Below are 17,532 nucleotides of genomic sequence, written 5' to 3'. Positions count from 1 at the left end.
GAGGTAGATAACAATACCTAACCTGCAAAGGCAGAGCATCAATAGGGATAAAGACAGTATCAATTGTGAAGCAATAGAGAACATCTTCAGAGTACTGACAGTGCGGGCATCCTGATCCTGGTATGCATTAAATAATGAAGACATAGACAAAAGGCAAAGTAAAACAAAATCCAAACTCCTACCCCGCCCTACCCTTCCCCCCCAGCCCTCCCCCTCTCCCCACCCCCCCCAACCCACCCACCCCACCCCGAAAGAAAGTATTAGGCATGGTGACAAGGAAAAAAACAGCATCCCTCCCATGGCCTTGAACAGAAACCATATTGTTCTTTTGGAAACTGGATCAACAATTGAACAGCGTAGAACATTGGTTGCCGAAAGCAGTGTATACATAAACCATTATACTGAAGTTCACATGTGGTATAGGTACAGCGTATCATGCCACTCTTGAAATAATCTGCTTTACTAACTGGAAACATCTTTGCCACTGATTACCACATTCCCTTTAACCATAAACCTATATACCCCATCTCCGAGAGTAACACATTTCAAGTGGGTTACGGAGTGAGCACAGCCCCCCCGGAAAGGTTGTGTCAATAATTTGTCATAACAGATTTGTAGGTGACCTAGGACAGTATACTCAGCCAAAAATTAACCTGGCCACAGAGACATAGAGGCATGGCTCCTCCTTCCCCACAACATCGTCTTATGTAGGACTGGATCAATATTAAGGACCTATTCTGCAACAAAGCAACTTAGCAGTCTAACAATGTACATTGCAGTTAACGACACATTTCAAGTGAGGTACTGAGTGAACCCAACCCCCTTGACGACTGTGACAATACTTTGTCAGAACAATTGTGCATATAAACCTATAACAATACACTCAGCCAAACTTAACCTGGTGCATAAACATAGAGGCAGTGCTCCCCCCCACCACAACATCATCTTATGTAGGACTAGAACATTATTAAGGACCTATTTTGCAACAAAGCAACTTAGCGACTGAGAAATGTATAGTGCAATTATGCGGGACTCAACGCAGATTTTTGCCAGCCGGTGGATAGAGTTGAAGGATAGAGAACTCCGTCGAAATATGTTATCAGAGATCTGTATGACGAGAAGGGTACTCATTTAGGAGCAGTTGCTGAGACCAGCGTCGACGTGTTCATATGGAGATCTTCAGGGCCGTCTAGGAGTCGTCTAAGCATTTGTGGATCTGTGAAGATCTGAGGAGTACCGTGAATAAAGACACAAAACCTTGCTGGACCTATGAATCCAAATTGGTGGCCTAGCGACCGTAGCTTCGGGCGTAGAGCAAGAAAGGCCTTTCTCACGTCAACAGTTTCTTTACTATAGTCCTGCGAGATGAAAATCTTGCTTGATTTCCACAGGATGTGATTGTTTTTGCGCACAAAGGATAACATTTGCTCCACATGTTGATACCTCAGGGGTTTACAGACGATGGGCCTGGGTCCTTTCTGATTCGGTGTGATCCTGCCAGGAACTCTGTGAGCCCTGTCGAATTCGAGCGGGTGGTGAAAAGTGAGGTTGGTTGCTTGCGAGAACCATGACTCCATGAAGGAAACACAGGAGTCAAAGGCATCCTCTGAACCTTCCGGTATCCCAAATATACGAAGGTTCCCCCTTCGATTCCTATCCTCCAACTCGGACAGTTTCTTTGTCATCTGCTCTGAGGATACGGAGAGGCTTTTAATAGTTTTGCAGATCTTTGTCTCTGAGTCTTCTAGACGGCTGATCCTAGACTCTGTTTCCGTGAGCCTAACGTTGGTATCCCGAATATCCTTCCTAATGGCCACGATTTCCTCCTTTGTGGATTTCGCAATATCATGCACCTCTTCAAGTTTATTCAGTATGATATCCATTGTGTCGTTGACGTCCTTCTTGCCCTTGATAGGTGAGATCGGGTTAGGAGGTTCGGCCTTGAGCCACTTAAGGTTTTTTGTTTCTTTGTCTCCCATAATGGCACCTGCAGCTAGGTAGTAGTACAGAATTCTCTGCTTCTCCTTCTGAGCAACCGGCACAGTGGCAACCCCAATGATAATCCCAAGCGCTAATGAGTATGCCAACAATGATGCAGAGGATGAGCAGCGCGCATTATGCGTTATGCCAGGATGACCACCCTCAATTGAGAAGCGCAATTTTCGATCAGAAGGAGAATGGAGGACACCGAAGACCTTTGTGGGGTATATGTTCTGTTTGGGCACAGATCCGAGTGCTCAGAGGGACCAAATCTGAGGGTGTGACTGCACCAAATCGCTCACCACCATAGTATAGCCAGTCTCTGCCTCAGTTCTCCCATCTTGCTCAGCTCACATGCTCGCGCTATTCTTGGTGCTTATAGACATCTCCCATCAATCGTCATGGAACAGGGCCAGTAAGTTGCTCGTATCTGCCCCCCTCCAAAGGCTATAATCACTCACATTAGGTATTCTTAGCTCCTCAGAGATTCGGTTTTTAATTAGAGAAAGCGCCCAGTAACGTGCCCGCCATTTTGTGCGATCTCCGCCCTCAACACACCAATGAAGCACAGGTGACTCGCCAACCCACACCATGCAATCAGCGGCAGTTCGACTATCGGTGCAGGCTATTAAAAAATCACATCGTGGGTATCGTAGGTATAGCGGCAGCATTACTTCCTGCCCGTGTTCATAGTAAGCGCCAGTCTCATTGCAGATCTAATTGTGACCACGTTTAAGCTTAGGCTTTCGGTGCGTCCGCCATTTTATGTTCATCGTGTGCTGAGTAGCAGAGACCGGTAATATAAGTCATTAGAGCCCAAAGCGATCTGGTCCGTACTCACTCAGTGTTTTTAGGAGTCCAGACCCTTCCGATTCAAGTAGGCGGTCATCTCCCACGGCTCAACCGCCGCAGGGGTTGCGAAACCGGCGTCAGGGCTCCCGCATAGCTCTAAGCGTCGGGGCTTCGTAGAGTCCCAGGAACCAGCCTCAAGTGGGACCTACGTCTCCGATCCCCGGATCCGTCTTTAAAGCTGTTCTTGGAACAGTCTAAGCATTCCAAATACTCATTGAGCTGATCGCCACGGGAGGAGTGAAACGCTACGCCGCCATTTCTCCCGGCGTCCAAACCACGCCCCCCCGTCATTGCTCTATTTTGATCAGAAATCTTCGTAGTGATAGTGTGTCCCATACGGATTAAAGATGTTGGCCCCATTTAGTGGTATCACCATTAAAATAAGGGCCTATGGCTATATGTAGTCGATATGCACAAAGAAAATCGGTATATTAAAACATTACTTAACTTTTTTCCCAGTAACATAGTAATGATCCCAAATCTTAAACATGTAAAGAAGCAAGATAAGGTTTCAGTGATCAACCCTAGTCACAACCTAATTGTTCTCAGGAATAAACAAGTGGGAGAGCCGGGGGGTTGCTGGGGCAAGCATTAACTTGACCGTCCCAGTAGACCATCCTCCAGCCACTGCCAGGACCAAGCATATTGCGAAAAGCAGACTCAGACTACACTGCTCAATGCAATCTGTCAAAAGCTTCAGGGCCCTTATGCTTTTTACCAACTGTTTCTTGTTTAAGGTTTTTAACAATGAGCATAATACAAGGTGCTTCCCACGTTCATACATGTCATATTGGCATTTAGTCTAAGGAGTACTTTGTGCAGCACTACCTTTCGGGCCGGCCTTGGGATGTGCTCCTCATAACAGTCAAACATAACGGCGTAACAGTTCGGGAGCGTACCAGTGGTGCATGGACATTTTAATAGCACTCCCAGGCTTCGCATGGGCATACCTGCGTCCATCTCTACCCTTTATCTGGTGTATATCCCATGGGCGTGCTTTAGCCTTTGGTGTCTAGTCCAGAACATTCTTTTCATTGCCCCTAGACTTTCTCAAATTTGTTGGGGTAGCCTGTGCTTACACATACCATTACTTTCAGTTCCCATGCATACAACCATCCTTGCAAGCTACTTCTTCTTTGTCAGTAGCACCGGGAACCTCACAATTGTGCAATATACTACTTTTCCACCACCAGACCTCATGAATAGGATAGCAGTGTAGTTCGTGGGAGGTTTATGTCCCCAGCCATACCCAGTAGCACACTTTGGGGATTTGGAGGGACTTCGCTTTCTAAGAGGTCACTCAGTTCCTTCAGGATTGTACAACAATAACTTTGGATCTTGGGGAAAACCCCAGATTCAATGGCAGAAGGAACCTCTGATGCATTTCAAATAGGTGGGTGTTTGCGATTTCCCCATTTTATACAGTTTGGTCCTATCCAAATATATTCTGTTCAATACCTTGAATTGGATAAGAAGGGACCTTGTTCTGATAGGTACTGCCTGCAGATGCTTCAGGGTGGCTTTCCAATCTATGTCTTTAGGGACTCCTATGTCTCTCTCCCACTGCTGCCCAAAGGACTTTTAGGTTGTCAAGGATGTTATTAGTTATTATCTTGTTTATCGAGGGTACTGTCCCTTTCCCAAGTGGGCCCTTCAATACATCACATTCAAGTGAAGCATATGTTTGCCTAGTCAAAGAGCTTTGCATATAAAGCATATTTGAGTTGAGTGTATTTATCAAACTCTGTGTGTGAGATTTTATGTTCATCCTGTAGCCACTGAAATGTTTTAATGAACTCTCCCTCTATTATGTCTCCTCCTCTGGAAACGCCAATCAAGTCCTAGCTGGTGTATCCCTGTAGCCTGAACACCTCCTTCAATTGGTTTTCCTCCCATAGGCATGTCTCCAGAGTAATCCCAGCCTTCCATCCTGAATGGGCCTTTGCTCTTTCACATAGGATGAGGGCCACCTGTGTAGGGATTAAGAGATTATATTTTCCCGGCTCTCCGCATAGGTAATGCATTCAGTTGGGCGCAGTAATGCTGCGCCTCTTCAACCTGACCAATGAATCATCTACTTGGGCATTAATCCTGTCATTCCCAGCCTGCAAATGGAATGCCCAGTAGGGTGCTCTTGAGTGTGGAAGATTTATTTCCCCGTTGTATATGGATTTACACAGGGTTTTAAGTGCTTCTCTCGGAACAGACCCATCACAATCAATGAGCAGTCAAATTTCCCTTTCCAGACTCAACAAAATAGTCGTGTGTATTGAGAAAGACATATTTTGCATATATATAGGAGCTTTGGGAGCTCGGGGTTTATTATCACTTGATGATGGCAGCTTGTCCTAGCAGTGTTAGTGGTAATTTACGCTATCTGGATACGTCACCTGCATGTCTGTCAACAGAATCTCCAGCTTCCTTTCCAGGAACCTATCCGGCTACAGTGTTTGTGTATTTCCAGAGATATTTATAGCCACCAAGCAATGTTCTAAGGAGGTTAGGTGTTTTATCTTCAGAAGTCCAGTTACCAATTCTGATTTACCACAATTCCCAATATATCTGGAGTATGTTCCGAAGTACTCGAGAAGCACAAGGACAGGCAGCAATGTTTCTCCTGGATTGGCCACATATAGTAGGACATCGGCCCTATATAGGGATATCTTTTCCTGGTTTAGGTCCATTCTGTCAACAAAGCCGTCAAGCTGGTCGTTTGATCTAGCCCAGCACCCCAGGAGGTCTATGCATAGGGCGAACAGGAGGGCGAAGAGTGGGCATTCCTGCCTGGTTCCCCTTTCCAGTGAAAATTCTACAGACGTAACCCCATTGAACCTGGATCGCGGCTGTTGGTTCCTTTTAGAGAAGCTCTAATCAAATACAGAAGCTTGGTCCTAAGCTAAAGCCCTTCAGTACAAGGAAAGGATATGCCAAGTATATTGAATCAAATGATTTTTTAGCATAGATTAAGAGAATAGCAGGGGAGTGCTTTTTGTATCCTGTCATATTAGTTACGGAGTCATATGTTTATTTTGGTTAATCGGGTGGGCATGAACCCCTTTTGGTTCCCGTGAATTAAGGTGGTTATTAGTTGATTTAGCCTGCAGACCAACATACTAGCCAACAGTTTGATTTCTATGTTTAACAAAGATAACGGGCGGTAAGAACCACAGTCTGACCTCGATTTGCCCTCTTTATATATCACGGTAATACTGGGGGTAACATGTTAAGGACCCTTATTAACTTGTTGGTGAAACTCGAGACTTGGTATTCCTTCACCTGAGCTCATTTCAGATTTTTGCATGTCCAGTTCAAAGTTTTCTTGCATAATACGTGACATTTTCCATTGATCCGAATTTCAAAGTCCACTTTTAATGCCCTTGTAGACTTTCTCTGGTGCAGTTACAGGTCCGGACTGGCCGTAGCGGGCACCAGGCATTTCCCTGGTGGGCCAAAAGGGTGGGGGCTGGTTTTGGACCCGTGGGGGCTAGTTTTAATACAAGGGGCTGGTTTTGCAGCAGTGCTGCAATAATGGTCTCTGTAATGAAAGCGGCAGTGGTGCAGCGCGAGTGGTGTTTCCCACTTGCACCTCTTAACCCCCACCCCCTAGGGTCGGCCGAGCTGCTTGCCAGGGCTGGTTTCTGTTTCCACTCCGGCCATGTGCAGTTAGCATACTTGGTAAGCATTTCCGCTGATTAACTAAACATAGTTCTAACTACAAGTTGCAATGTGGAGGGAGTGCAGTTTTTGGAAAGATTTAGGACAAACAGTTGGGTACAAAAATATTAATGAAAATATTATTAGTACAGGATCAAGGTTCCCCGTTGGTTAATTATGTATTATTTATAACCTATTGCAAGGGTTACCACAGTGGTTTTACATGAAGTTGAGTACAGGAGACTTCCCGTAAACCTAGTTGAAACCCGGGTAAATGTGGTAACAGTCAACAATATCGCAACAGGTAATACTACAAAGACAATTACCAGAATGTAAAATAAATTACAGGGAGGAGGCATGAAAGGGAAAAATACCAGAGTTGAATAACGTGGTCTGTATTCAAATTTTTGGAGAACGGAACCCCAGGGGGAGCAAGGCAACTCTTGCCAAGAATTGAACAGTCTGTGTGTGCTCAATTAAGTCTGAGGATGATAATAGATTGTCCAGGAGCCGAGATAAGCATACGGTGTCCAATAAGTGGAATGTTGGGTAAAGTGCGACATGCGGGGAATCAATCCACTCCAAATTAGCATTGCTAAAAGGAAATCCAGGCATAAGCAACTGTGTAAAACATAAGAAAAACAAGCAGCAAAGCTTTGAATTCCACATGGGGAAAGGCCGAGGAAGAAGCTTACTCTATATGTTGATCACACCGGTGACAAGCCTCACATCGATGGTCTGCCTGGAGGAAAAACTGCACCGCTGGGAGCGTGCAGGCATGCTGGGATGTTCTATGAACCGCAGTTGGTTTAACCACTAGAATGGTGGCTGGTGCGGGGTAGGAACAGTGGAGGTCCCCCTGGGGATGGATGAGAGGGGCAAGAGAGAGAGCTGGGGGCGAGAGAGGGAGCTGGAGGGAGGGCGCGGACGTAGGCACTGTGGAAGGGAAAGAGGGGCCAAGCATAGAAAAGGTCAAACATTGTTCTAACAATTTGAACAGTAAAACATAAAGTAATAAAGAAAAAATATACATATTTACAACAAAACAAATCTGAGAGTACAGTACAGAGGGAGCTGGAGGAAGGGCACGTAATTAGCCACAGGAGAAGGGAAGGACGGGGGAAGCGAAGAAAAGGACAAAAATGGTCCCAGCAATATGAACGGTAAGGCATAAATTAACAAAGGAAAAATATACATATTTACAAATCTACAACAGTATGATTCAGAGGGGACAGACATAGCCATACATGCGTGTTAGACCTGTCAGCCCTATGGTGGCCTTACTGCGCATTTTTTCCCCTTTCTGCCTCAGTTTTACCACCATTTTTTCGTTGGACCTACGACTCTGGGCGCCTTACTGCTGCTGAACAGTGCTGAGGTGCAGGTGCTCTCTCTCCTAACAATATGGTTGCCAAAGGCCCCTGCTACTGCGGAGTGGCCACTGTCCTCCTGCGCGCTAGTAGTTGGGATCAGACTGGGACATAATGTTACTGTAACCCTGAGCGTCCCGCCTCTTATCACCAGAGAAGCCACCACAGAGTCCCCAGAGCCTTCTGGAAACTTCCAACCCCCAGGCTGGCGCCAGAACTTGCCGCCTTTTTGTAGGGTCACCTGACCTAGGGGTATAAAGGTAAGGGAGGGAAAACCTGACAGTCAGTTGGTGCACTACTGGACCTGGGGACCCTCCGCTGGAGTATAGGCTGCTGAGCCAGGGGGAAGCTACACTGCTGAGGCTGACTGAGCTTAGGCCCTGCTGTCCCCAAGATAGCTGAGTGATCCTGCCAGCCTGCTGACCTTGCCCAGTGTGAGGGGAGCCCGGGGTGCCAACTCCAGTGTGCCTGCTCAAGACTTCCATCCTCCCAACCACTGCTGCAAACTTCTGCCACTAATGTCTGTCACCTACTGCCAACTCTGTGAGAAGAAGCGCGGGCTGCCTAACATCTGGATCACCCCAACTAGCGCTGTGATCCCTAAGCGCTGAAGGGCCTGTGAGCGCTGCGGCTGTGGGGAAACCACGAGGTAAGCGCTGTGTCACCTAAGCGCTTTACTGCAAGGACCTGCCCCCCTCCTGCTAGTGCTGTGTCCTCCAAGCGCTCCATTTCAACAATTTGCCCTCTGCTGCTAGCACTGTGCCAACTAAGCGCTAAACTTCCAGAACTTGCCACCTGCTGCTGGCACTGTGCTGATTAAGCGCTAGACTGAAAGAATCTGCTGCCCTCCCGCTTGCTCTCTGCTAATTAGGCGCTGCCCTGAAGGAACTTGACGTTTCGTGTGAGCGCAGTGCTGGCGCGCTCCTGCTGTGCCCCCTCCGCGCTGTGATGACGAGCGCGGTCTGCCCAGGATCACCGCCGCTGCCCAGGTACCCGTGACTGAGTGCTGTTGGGCCATATTACCGCCGCCGCCCTCGGGGCGAACGAAGAAGCACCGCTGTGTCCCAAGATCACCGCCTGGGCCCAAGGGAAGGAGAGGCGCTCTGGTGGAAGACCTCGCCGCGGCCCCCTGAAGTCCCGGAGGGCCGCCGCGGCTTCAGCGAGGGCCGCGCTAGGGCCCGTGAGCACGGGAGGAGCGTTGCCAGGTGACCGAGGCGCTGGCCGCGTCATCGGCCGCGCCTCACCAGTAGCCACGCTCCCATTGGCCCACGCCCCCAGGAAGTTGCGAGCCCATTGGCTCCCGGGCCTCAAGGCCGACCGAGGCCCGGAGCCGGTTCCCGATCATCACTGGAGGGGCTCCGCTGCCAGAGGGAGCCCTCGATTGGCTCCCACGCCTGAGAGAGCCAACGGAAAGGAGTGGCAGGAGGAGTCTCGCCCCCCCCCACTCCCAGTGCAGGTACAGTCCGGGGAGGGAGGCGGTCCTGTACTGTGTGGCGGGGCTGCCGGGGAGCAAGAGTGGAACAGCAAGGCAGCCCCGTGACCACCCCCAGCACGAGAGAGAGAGAGTGAGAGCCAGCGGTGGGGGCCGTAGTTAACCCCCCTGCTGGCCGAAGCTGACTTTGTGGGCCCAGACTATTATCCTCAAGAGTGGTCCCACGACTTCCTCAAGGCTGTATAAGTAAAGAAACATCAATGAAGACCAGTATAGTCATTCATAAAATCCCACAAAGAGGGTTTTTCGTGCATTAAAACAAATTATTTAATACTAGAAGATGTACACATCATATGCACCTCTATGAAAATGTTGACCATAAATCACACGTGAGTACAACAAAGGAAAGTTTACTATGATCCCAAAGGAAGGAGAGAGAAAAGGAAATAAAATGAAATCAATGTCAAGTGAAACGGTCCTACAGTACGGGTTCAAAGTAGTGATCCGTGTCATACAGTTTTCCCAATACGACGAAACACGTGTTGGCTGTGGAATTTCTAAAGAATGCTTCTTGAATGAATAAAGAAAGAAGATCAGACTCATGACCCTTTGAATTACTTGTCTAATGTGTCCATTACCAGACTTCACTGAAATGTTGTAATTACTTATTTACGTGTGCTGGGGATTTAAAAGAATTAATGCTGTTCTCTTTTTGTAGAGTTTGTGGTTCTCTACACCCATTAGCACCGTCATAGAATAGCGTACAGAACACAAGTGTTAATCTTATGAGGCGCCATTACACCTATGATCAATACCACATAGTTACCGACTTAACCTATTATCCTCAAGAGGACTCAATTCAGACTACGGCGGGGACGGCCCCAGGGCTCCTAAGGGCCCCAAGCACCTCCTCCCCCTGAAGTACCCGGACTGTTGCCATAGGCTTATGGCTAAAATAGGTTGTGTAATTCCCCAGAACGGCTACTGAGTGTTGTACCTGAAGAGGGGCTGGGGGCCAATAATGAATGTCCGCCGCAGAAGTTAAGTTGTAAAGGTTTAGGCCATACATGCATGGGAAAAGTTACTGATATTGAACACGCGCATACAAAGTGTTGCCTTTAATGAATGTGTCCCTAAGGAATGTTGCCTATGTTGACCATGAATATCAGAAATGACACTTTTAGGGCACCTGTGTGATAGAAGTGTTACCTGTAGAGACCTAATATAATAAGAACCAGTTATCCTGTCTAAAGTGAGAATCTTGCGTCACCTACCTTGACCAGCAGTAGATAAAGATACTTGTTTTTGCCAATTAACCTGGAGTGGTGTCTTGTTATTGCGTGTGTTTTACTGGGTCAGTGTGAGTGTGTGCTGCACAACTACTTAACACATAGCTTCCGGAGTGTCTTCCCGCCTCGCGCCAAGCTACCGCGTCAAAGTCGGTGGTCCCTGAGACCTTCCGGGTCTAACAATGCCCAAACCAATGAAGAAAAAGTCAACATACTAATAAAATGTATGGTTCTGAAGATAGATCAGGACAATTATATTATAGTTGTCCAGAGCACAGGGCATATAAATGCAAGTTAACAGGGGGTAGTCAAGTCCAAATTGATATCCAGTGAACTTAATTGGAGACTGATATACAATGAGGAAGCAACTGATAGTGGATAGAGCGATTTGCCGAGAGTCAGCCATGCAGGAGAATGAAGTACCATGCTGGTCTTAAAGAAGATCATGTAGGAGGATGTGAAAGGGTCCTAAGTATAGACAGTGTTGTTCCACTCATCAAGTGAATTGAGACCCTCGTTGACAGAGTTACACCGTGTGATCCAGCGGCATTTGCATCTTTGTAGCAGTAGTGAAAGGCCAATGTCATTCAGTGGGAGGGATGGTTGAGCTATTACTTTCCAGGTCATGTTTGTCTCTGAATGATTCATGGCAATGTACTGGGAAATAAGGGTTGGCGTTTTCCACTCTGCACCTAATGCAGCTTTTATGTAGGATGATGCGTTGCTGTATCATCTGGGTGGTCTGCTCTATATATAATAAGTCACATGGGCAGCGGATGGCATAAGTAACATTTGTGGTGCAACAGTTAGTGAATTGTTTCAATGGGAAAGTTTGGGTTTGCACTTTAAAATCTGTGGTGTTGAGTGTAAGTGGGCAAACCACACAGTTTTGGAACTTGTAATGTCCTACAACTGGGGGGAGGACCCAGGCTATGGTGAGATATTGTCTATTGTTAATCTTACTGTCCCAGGTAACAGTATGTTCCAGATGATCTGCTAGATTATGTCCTCTTTTATAGACACAAAAGGTATACAGGTATTCTGGCGTTTGGGTCTCGTGGTAAGGAGGGTGTCCCTGGGACAGTACCATGTGCTTTTAAGTGCGCGGTAGACTAATCATCATAGGTAGCCATGCTGAGGGAGTTTGTCTGCCAGAACTACTGCTTTCCGAAAATAATCCTTTTTCCACGTGCAGTTTGTGAATATGGAGGAACTGCATTTGAGGAAGTCCGTCTTGTAGGCCACAAGGGTGGTAACTTGAATACAAAAGGAGGGTATTCCTTTCGGTAGGTTTTCAGTAGAGCAATGTACCTATGTTCTCGACTTCAGTATGTAGGATGAGATCAAGAAAAGATAAATAATTTCTTCTGTTTCTGAGGTAAACCTAAGGTGAGTTTGGAAGAGATTGAGCCAGTCAATGAATTGTAATAGGGAATCGTTTTTACCGTGCCAGAGGAGGAGAATGCTATCTGTGTATCTTTCCAGGACCCTATCTACGTCCTCGCCAGTGATTTTTACTAATCTGTCCTCTCCTGCTGAGAGATTTTTCCCCAGGTTTAATGTTAGAAGAGGTTTACGATACTAGTTGACAAGACGGGACTAAAGCTCTCAAGACCCCCAATTCAGCTCTTTGTCAATGATGGCCCTATTAATTTAGGACAGCAAATTGTGATGGCCCTATTAATTTTGGAAAGCAAATGTGTAAATAATCTGTTTTGAGATGAGTATTTTCATCCATTCTATTATGCTACATAAGGACAAACAAAATGTTAAAGGGAAATGTGAAAGCTCCTTCAAAGCAGTCATGTCATTTCTACTTAGGAATGTACAAATGACTGAAATATGTAAAGGAGCAACCTGGAATTCAGTGCATACATTTAAAAAGCGTTGTTATTCAGATGCCCAAGTAGATATTTGTGTAACCTTTCTGCCTAGGCTGCTGTTAATATTATCAGTTGCTTCTACCCAATCTCTAATGATACTGGCTTTATAGAGGGCATTCACCCATTCAGAGTTCATGAATATCAGTAGAGGTCCTGGGATGAAGAAAACAATGTTACTTGTAATCCTGGTTCTCCAATTTAGGATGCTTTGCCGAATTTAGTGATAACCCTCCCTCCTCCAGAGTATCAGGAGAATGGTAAATTGAAAACCAATATTTATGCAGAAACAATATCACAGGGCATAACTTCAAGGTGAACTAGAGCTCAACTGTTTGGAACTGTGACTTCAGGGATTCCTAAGTCAGGCTACAGCCTTAAAGGCACAGTGGAGTTTTCCAGTCTGTATTTAGTGTGGAAGCTATGTAGGTCTATCTAAGCATTGTATTAATTTCTCTCATGTTTAAAAAGCAATAATGGGTTTGAAAATGTTGATTCGCCTAGGTTTAGACTACTTCTGTGGGGTATTTGACTATTTTTTTAATCGTTTAAATTAAAGAAAATGCCATCCGGATTAATAGGCATGTTTGAAATTGGTTATACATTTTTTCCAAATTAGCAGTTTCTCCTGTAAAAGTTATTCCAGAGTTCTACAAGCGGCGGTGATAGTCTGTGTTCCTGAATACAGCAAAGATTCAGATGATGGGGCAGTACGATTACAAGTAGGCAGTTTTCTTTCTTTCTTCACTCCGAGAGTTAGAGTTATGGCATGCACAGCTAACAGAATCAGGTCTCCTTCAGTCACGAATCCTTGGGTATATGCAGATTTCGAATCACCTCCCATGCAGTTTCCAGGATAACAATACTGTATCTTTTGTAAGGCTCTGCTTTCTCTACTTTGTGATACTCGTCTAGTTGGCTGAATGTTCTAAAACAATATGCTCAGTTGTCTTCATTTTTAGTGTTATTCTCTTTCAGTGGCGAATCTTCCTCCCCAGCCTGAAGTTTGAGGTCATTGATTCCCCTCACATCTCACTTTACACAGGTATGTCCACATTATTTCTATGTGAGCACTTCATTCATCTCATGTTTTTATTCTTGTGCCAGCTGAGACCTCATTTACCCTTCTCCTTGTCAAGGGATGTCTATCCCCATCTCGGAAGGATATGGGGCTGATTTATATTTTGGCGGACGGAGGATACTTCATCGGTCTAGCAGAGGACTTTGCCCCCACCATTCCGAGAGACCTGTGCCTGTCAAATCTAGAGTTATCCGCCAGCCCCACAGACCTCTACTTAACATCCTCAAGAACCCCTGTCACATCGGTACCTGTCAATGTTGTAAAAGTTTGATGGATGGCTCCGTCAAACAGGTTGGCCTCTCGTTACATTTTTACAGTTTTTCATTTTCGAAAATCGAAAAATGAAACATTAATGATTGCCACACCATTGGAGATTTTTCCCAGGGTTTGGGAGGACCATTAATATGTCCAGCACAAGGCATGCGTACTAGCACTTGATTTCAGTTGACTGAAGATGAACTCTATTAGTGGGCTTCAGAGAGGATCATGAGCACAATTTATAAATCCTGGAAAGCAAGGTTTTAGCGAGCAGACTGCATATTTGGGAGCGGTTCTATTGAATACAGTATCGTAATCATCAAAATTGCAGCTGCAACTTGGCAGGAGATTAAGGAATGAAGAATTTGGGTGTACTTTAGGAACGCATGATGAGTGGACAACAGAGTGTTGGCTAAACCTGCCTGAATAGAAGAACAGAGATGTGAACCTCATGAACTGAGAGCAGGGAAAGCCATACAAAATGGAAATATTTATTGGGAGTCACCGAGGAGGCCAAGGGATGGTTTAGGCTCCAATCTTATGGCCATACTATTGCACTGCTATGCAATGTGAGAAGGCCAGCTGTCTCTCTCGGGGAAGGCTGGCTGCAGAAATGTGTGTGATTCTATCCTTAGTTCTTCTGCAGAGATCAGATCTGGCTTTGGGCCGAGTTGTTCTCAATGTTAAACGATTATTGATCAGTTTGCAAACCTGTAGAGTCCGGAGGTGCTCAAACTTAACTTGGAAGACTCTTTTTCGTTATTAAATGTGCAACACTCTACTCTGTCTTCCAGATGAATCTGAGCTGAGAATGGATCAAGTAGAGCATATCCCCCAATCCCTTGCAAGTCACTCCGGTAGCTACCGTTGGGAGGCCCAGCAAGAGGTGCACGGCATAGATATGCTCAAGCCAGATCAACGGGACACTTTTTTTCTCAGTAAGTAGCAAAGAATACAAACGCAAAACAGAATGAATTAATGCATGGATATTTGAAGTGTTCAATTCTGAGACTACTAACTACTTAAATCCCGCAGATGGAGCTGAAAGGATGTTCAGTGGAACTTGCAGGAACAGTAGAGCAGTGGGAGATAAGTGCCCAATATTCTGACTTAGCAGGTTTTAGAGGCTACTGTGATATTGGCCAAAGAATACAACCAAATATTCCAGATGGGAACACCACTGAATATCTCTTAAAGTAACACTTCTCGCACATTTGAGACTACTAACTACTTAAATCCCGCAGATGGAGCTGAAAGGATGTTCAGTGGAACTTGCAGGAACAGTAGAGCAGTGGGAGATAAGTGCCCAATATTCTGACTTAGCAGGTTTTAGAGGCTACTGTGATATTGGCCAAAGAATACAACCAAATATTCCTGATGGGAACACCACCGAATATCTCTTAAAGTAACACTTCTCGCACATTTGACAGGAACACCTCCCGGTTACTTATAAAGTAACACTAGCCCTAATACATCTCACTGTAAAGCTTCATCAATATATCTGACAGTAATACATTGCTGAATATCTGTCACAGGAACCCCCCAAGAATCTCCAAACTCCCTAATAATGTTTACAGTCGCATATCCACTGCTGCCTCTGAAACTCCACTTCTCTCGCTCACGATTTTACAAATTCAGTATCAGTACTCTTTTTGTCTGGACCTGATTATCATGTCCCCTCTTTGTTACCTCTTTTGCTTTTCCACTTGGAATAAAAACCCTTCTTCTTACGCCGCTGAAGCTCTTACTCATTCTCTTTCGGCATCACTTCTCTTCCTACAAATCTCTCTTCTACCCTACCTTCCTTAGCAACCTTCTTTCACCTTCGGCACTTTTCACTTGTGCCTCTTACCAGGCTGTTTCTGCTCCTTCACACCTGTCCGGGCCGTTTCTAGGTGTTTTGCCGCCCTAGGCGAGAATTGAAAAATGCCGCCCCCTCACGTTTACTACCATCTCCCTCTCCCGTTTACTACCATCTCCCTCTCCCCCTGTCATCCAGGCTAGAAGAATTAATGCATTAGATATAAAAGAACTTGTAAGATGGATGACCCATCAAAGCAAGAAGTGTCCCTTTTCCAATGACAATCTTCGGGTATGCATGTGATGCCAGTTTATGCAATAGGCTGGACAGCGTTGTGCTAATTGTTTCATGGGCATACAATGTGTGGCAGAATGCAGGCTTGTGGGTGGTGGTATAACGCTCTCCTTGCAGTATTGCGGTTTGTGGGCAGCAATGTAAGCAGGGCCAGCCTACATGCTGAGTGGATTTGTAATGCAAAGCGCTGATAAGTGGCATCGCGCACAATGCCATTCAGGGATGGGACACAATGCAGAGCAGCTCAGCTGGTGGAAAACAGCAGAGAGCAATGATGGTTTATGTGCCGGTGCAAGGCAACGTAACTTGATGAAGGCAGTGCCGAGTTGATTTATGTGCCCTTTGCCTTGTAGATGGAAGCTATATCTGTCTAAACAGGGCGCGCTGCCTTGTGGGTCGAAGAGCTCCCTACAGCAGAGCCGTGGATGTAGTCAGAGCAGTTAAAAGAAGCTCCTGTTAAACACAATTTAAAGGAGTTCCTAGCATGTCGTGAAAGTAATTTCACAAATTGCGCAAACGTTCACTTGTTCACCATTGCCTATTACCACGGCAATGAAAATGTGCGCGTTCGTCTATCTTCGAATCTAGGTCATTTGGTGTAACGCCACATGAAGTGACGTAAAACTAAAGAGTTCTTGGAACATAACTAAGTGACTGAATAGATGATTTCGGACATGTCTGTCCTCCAAGCAGTAGCCACTGTAGGAACAAACATTGAGCTTGATGGCACAATCAAACATTACCCGCTCTGGCACAGATGGTAGTACCTTTCAAGTCACCCTGATCATACTCTGATACTTGCAGGTCAGAGTAAAGGGCGCTTTGTGCAGCGTGACATGTATTGTGAGTCAGCGTAGGCCATTGTGACTAGTGGATGCAGCCGGCCGTGTCTGAGAGTGTTACTAGACTCAGTGTACAATATGTACTGCATGGTTCAGTGTGGTAAGTGAATACAGTGCGGCACCTGATTACGACAAAAGGACATGGCTGCGCCAAATCGTGGTGGTGACCAGTACCGAACGAACATGATGCTACCAAATGGAACACAGAAACTTGGTTCCAAGGTGCTCTGTTCTGGAGAGATTACTCCAAAGTATAAGTGGTCAGTCTGTGCCAAATGTCAATCAATGTGACTTCTCCACAGCTTACCCTCTGTATGGTAGAGCAAGTTGTGGTAATTATCGCACACGCCTGGCACATTTTACGGTGGGCGCAGACTGCCATGTAACAAGCTCTCATGCTTCTGGTGTGATTTTATGCACCTGGTGTGCCAGTGCAAGGCAAAGAGCCCAGTCAGTGAAGGGTACCCTTGGGGTGTTAAGAGACCTGTGGATTTTAGAGGGTTGCGTAACTAGCAAGCGTTTTCTGTGCCATGTGCCAGTATTGTGCAATGCAGCATGCAGTTCATTGTTGCAGGCCAGTGTTCTTTCAGTACAGAGTGTGACAGCCTGGCAGTGCTGCAGTGTGGCATGAAGGCATCGGTGCCTTTGTGTGGTCTGTTATAATCACGGTTTTGTTGCACTCTGCCATGCTCAAGTAAGTGATTGCCAGAGTGTAGTTTGGGTGCAGAGTTTCCAGCGGTTGCAGTTACTAGTGTGACCTGTGCCCGACGCTGTGGTTTCTGGTAGGCTGCGACAGCCC

The 17,532-nt window shown here is 46.0% G+C and overlaps 1 protein-coding gene across 1 annotated transcript in view; it reads left to right on the top strand.

Annotated features, from left to right (window-relative positions):
- Nucleotides 1-17,532, top strand: part of B4GALNT4 (beta-1,4-N-acetyl-galactosaminyltransferase 4) — an 841,437-nt gene that overhangs the window by 658,803 nt on the left and 165,102 nt on the right. The window contains exons 9-10 of the mRNA XM_085644956.1: nt 13,436-13,502; nt 14,591-14,734. Of these exons, the coding sequence (XP_085501082.1) occupies nt 13,436-13,502; nt 14,591-14,734 (211 nt within the window). The remainder of the gene's footprint in view (nt 1-13,435; nt 13,503-14,590; nt 14,735-17,532) is intronic.

Source organism: Triturus cristatus, chromosome 3_1, assembly GCF_964204655.1.
Source record: "Triturus cristatus chromosome 3_1, aTriCri1.1, whole genome shotgun sequence".
Taxonomy (NCBI): domain Eukaryota; kingdom Metazoa; phylum Chordata; class Amphibia; order Caudata; family Salamandridae; genus Triturus; species Triturus cristatus.
This window is presented reverse-complemented; position numbering and strand designations above follow the sequence as displayed.